The sequence below is a fragment of the Austrofundulus limnaeus genome, unplaced genomic scaffold (genome assembly GCF_001266775.1).
Source record: "Austrofundulus limnaeus strain Quisiro unplaced genomic scaffold, Austrofundulus_limnaeus-1.0 Scaffold39, whole genome shotgun sequence".
Taxonomy (NCBI): domain Eukaryota; kingdom Metazoa; phylum Chordata; class Actinopteri; order Cyprinodontiformes; family Rivulidae; genus Austrofundulus; species Austrofundulus limnaeus.
Genome location: NW_013952441.1, coordinates 1,793,838 through 1,798,036, shown reverse-complemented (window position 1 = coordinate 1,798,036; position 4,199 = coordinate 1,793,838). Strand labels below are relative to the sequence as shown.

General features: G+C 37.1%; 1 protein-coding gene across 1 annotated transcript in view; it reads right to left on the bottom strand.

Annotated features, from left to right (window-relative positions):
* LOC106516614 (proteasome activator complex subunit 4B) overlaps positions 1–4,199 on the bottom strand; it is a gene marked incomplete in the record, with an annotated part of 47,863 nt that overhangs the window by 41,218 nt on the left and 2,446 nt on the right. Inside the window, 2 exon segments of the mRNA XM_014007058.1 lie at positions 418–534; positions 3,867–4,007. Coding sequence (XP_013862512.1) covers positions 418–534; positions 3,867–4,007 — 258 coding nt within the window.

The following is a 4,199-nucleotide window of genomic DNA, read 5'->3' as shown; positions in this document are numbered from 1 at the left end:
TTGAGATTTCCCAGCTGGAAAAAAAAAAACAAAAGCTTTGATGGTTTACAGTGAAAATCTCAACATTTTAAGGCATTTTTTTTTTGTCAAATTTGGGTTTTTGGTTGCTAATGCTCAAAAAAGTGGTTCAAAAAAAATTAGGATAATATTTCAGACAGTTCATTGAAATGATATATTGAGAACACATTTATTTGTTATATTTTTGACAAAATGTAATTTTTGCAAGCATTTTAATCAAAAAACTATATCTGCCTATTTATCCACATACAATTACTGTACCTAATTGACAAAGATCAGTTTGATTGATCAGTTTTATTTGAATATTTATCAATTTCTTAAAAGCAGATTGGTATTTCTAAGGTAAAAAAAACAAAACCCTGATATAAAATCTGCTCTAAAACACAGGAAACTACATACTTGGGGAACCAGATGAGCCCCAGATGCTCAGTTTTGGAGTAGAAGACTCTCTCGTACAAATTATAAAGTGGCCGCCACGGCAACTGTAGGTCATCTCTTGACAGGAGCTCTTTCTTCCTGTTTGGGAGAGGGGAGAAAAAAAAGCTCTCATTTGCTTTGCAAAAGGCAAGTGTTAACATTTTAGACAGCCCTTTAGCTACTTAAAGACGTGAAACAACAACAACCAAAACGCCTGTTGGTGAAAATCTCACGTTGAGATGAGAGACCTGCTGGGCGTCTGAAAGCCATCATGGGTAAATTAGTCATCCCCTCGCAAGCTGCTCTCAACGCGATGGCTGCCAACTCGCAGACGTGTCCGCAAACACAATGCAGGGATTCTTTAGAGTTATTAAAGCAGAACTGGACAAACAGCTGCAGGCATTAGCAATTTGCATGAGTGTAGTCTCAGCTGGGTTCAAAAATATTCACAATCCAAGCCGCCTGTTAGTGGTTCCACAGAGGAAAAATGTAAAAAAAAAATTTTTGAATAAAAATAACAACGAATCATGTTTAGGATCAACAGAACTGGCTGCTCTGTGAAGTAACATTATCCCTTTTTAGTGTTTTTAGTTCTTCTAACACCGACTTAAGCTTTTAGATTTCACACAACATGATGAGTTCTGTACAGGCTTTAAAATAGAGTGGGTTTTTAAGCCCCATGAGAACTCCCATGCTTTCTTTTGTAGCACATTATAGTGTTTTTTTGGTTTTTTTTTTGTAAAATCACCATTTTTATGGGATTAAATCTCAAAAGAAAGGCAGACAATTCCTGCACTGGAGAATATGCACGATTTTTTACAAGCACAAATTCCTCTTGTCAGCTCTCTCTTGTTCATGTAGCAGTGATGGAACAGACTCTCATYAGGGAGGGTTTAAGAAATGAAGGGGAGATGAGATGATCTGGAAAATGGCTGTGAAATATGAGGGTTGATACGAGGAGACTATTGAGACCTGATGTTTGATGTTTGGGGTATCAAATTCGGCGCTCGGCTGTGAAACTGGGCACTTGATAAACTGTTCGCCCAGATCTTTCTCTTTTCATCCGACGCGAACCCCTCACATGGCTGACATCTGCATAAAGATGCTGCTTTGTGACGGATGTGGAAATCTGCGAAACAACTGAAGACAAATGGGAAGTGATGAATGCGCCGATCGTTGGGAGCTCTCATGGGGAGCAGATCTGATCGGAGAGACAAAAGCACGGAGCTGGGGCCTAAAATGTGATAAATGTACTGTAGAGCCAAGATTCTTTACTTCTTTTAACACGCTGTGAGTGTGTTTCTGTAGAGTCATGCAGCACGTCACCAGGGATATTTTACTTTCTGACAGTAACTTTATTAAAATGTCAATTTGAGCTGTGCTGATTTAAGTTTCCTGTGTTATAACCCAAAGAAACCAAAAGCCWGGTGATTAATCTTTTAATGAGCCATGGGATTTGTTTTGTGACCCACAGGAGAGGGGCTGACTGTGAAGTGAACTACTTTACTGTATAAAGACAGGGCAGATAACTTTTATTCTCTTAAGATCACCTTGATTTAGTTATGGAAATTGAAGTGTCCACTGTAAAAACTCTACTATTTTTGAATCACTTGATCTGTTTAATTTGTAATTTATCAAAAATTCCAAGTTCATTTTTTCTTAAAACCACATTTTGTGTTGAAAGTGTTTTCTTTGTTGTTTTTTAATGACTACTTTACAGCATTGTTAGCAGACTTTGTCAAAACCCTGTGATGCTTTTCTTGGGACTGAAAGCAACTCTTGAATTGAAACCTGTAAGGAAAAAAAGGCCGTTTGGTTTAATAAAAGTGTTCTTTAAACTTTTATCTTAGTCTAATGCCTGTAAAACCTCTGATTTTAGTTACTCAGCAAATATTAGGCCTATTTTAGTTCAAAACATAGACCATGGTTTTTCAAAGTGGGGGCCCTGGGCCCCTGGGGGGCCACCAGTTGGTCACTATTGGGTCCTCAGAAAACTGCAGGGAAGATATGAAAAAAAGCAAAACTAAAAAAATAAATCTAAAAATGTTTTAAATCATTATTTCAAAATATATTTTATAATAATATATTGAAAGGGACTTAAGAGAAGCTTAATTTATTTTATTCTGTTCTTTTTATCAACAGTTTGTGAAAAGTTGTTTTTTTTTCAGTGAGAACATAATAATATCATGTTAGTTAAAATTCTTATGCTTAACAAAGATAAAAGATTATGTTTCTTTACATATTTTGTAGCATTTTTTGTGGGTTTGCAAGGGGGGATCCCCAGACAGAAACTAATGCTGTTTTTTTTTTTTTTTTTTTTTTTTTTTTTTTTTTTTTTGTTTTGGGGGGGGGTGTCCATGGCATGGAAAAGTTTGGGAACCCCTGACATAGGCAACACATTTTGTTAGAAACAAGTAAAAAGGCACCATCAATACATTTTGCTCCTATCTGATATACTGTATAAAATAGATACAGGTTGGCCTAGACCAGCTACAAAAGTTGCTGGAAAAGTGACGAGTCAGCAGCTAGGGCTGTAAGAAAATATCAATACRCTGAAATATCGTAATATTTCATTTACTGATGTATCGGTTTTTAATTGAGTGGATTTAACGGATGGATGTTGTAAGTAGAAATGTGAAACCCAAATTCAGTTCTCACTGTTCTTCTGTTTAAACTAAATTTAATCCGATTTTATGCATGGCGCTCTTTATACTGAGTTTTTAAAATATTTTGGAGAAATAAAACGTCAATAAATCACCTTTATTACCATATCGCAATATATCACGATGTATCATATTGTGACACCAAATTCAACACACAGCCATATCAGCAACCCAATATCTTGAGACACCAAGAGAAAAATCTGATCATAAACTACGGGGATATTTTAAGTTTTAAAATGAGTGTTAGCTCATCAGTAAAAGGCATAAAAGCAATAGTTAATAATTAATTTAAAAAATAGTATTATGGTTGTTGGCAGTATGAATGTTGCCTCTGTGTTTTGGTTCAGCTGGCATATTAACAACCAGTGATAGTCAAGGTCACAAGTTTCTATCTGAATACCATCTCTGAATGCTTTCTGAAGTGTTTACAGCTTTGTTTCTTCCTTCAGTGAGCCACAACCTACAAATGACTTTCCTCTGAATGGCAGAGAGCAAGTAAGAAATCCACTTTAACCCGTCGTGTCATGTGATTTTAACTCTCTGATCTCATTACACCAACAGGAAGGCTAAAAGTACGGCTCGTCCCGAAGAGTTCAACTTTCTACGGTCAAATGAGCTGATGTTATGTCATGTTTTAGCACAGGCWCAAACGTTCTGCTGGACTCCAGTGTCATCTCTTCAGGCATTCTCAAATGACGTGCAATCCTTTGAATGGCATGCACCAACTCGATGTGTGTGTGCGTGTGTGTGTTTTGGCGGCACACCTACTTGAGAAGCTGAATGAGCAGCCTGGCGTAGCACTGCATCATGTGGGGCTCCAGGTTGGGCAGTGTGACCAACTCATAGAGGAGCTGGATGAAGAGAATGTGGTCCCCTTTGCTGAACCTTCGTCCGTACAACTTCAGAAAACTGAGGGCGAGAGAGAAACACTCGGTTCATCTTTGTTGCGTCTTACCAACGTTCCCCACACAGTCAGGACACAATAGTTGTAAAGTTGCAAAGTAAAATACTTTAAGTAGAAATTGTGATTGAGTAATTATTTTTCAGCCATCTTTTTAGTTTTACTCCTTACATTTTCACACAATTATCTGTCCCTTCTGC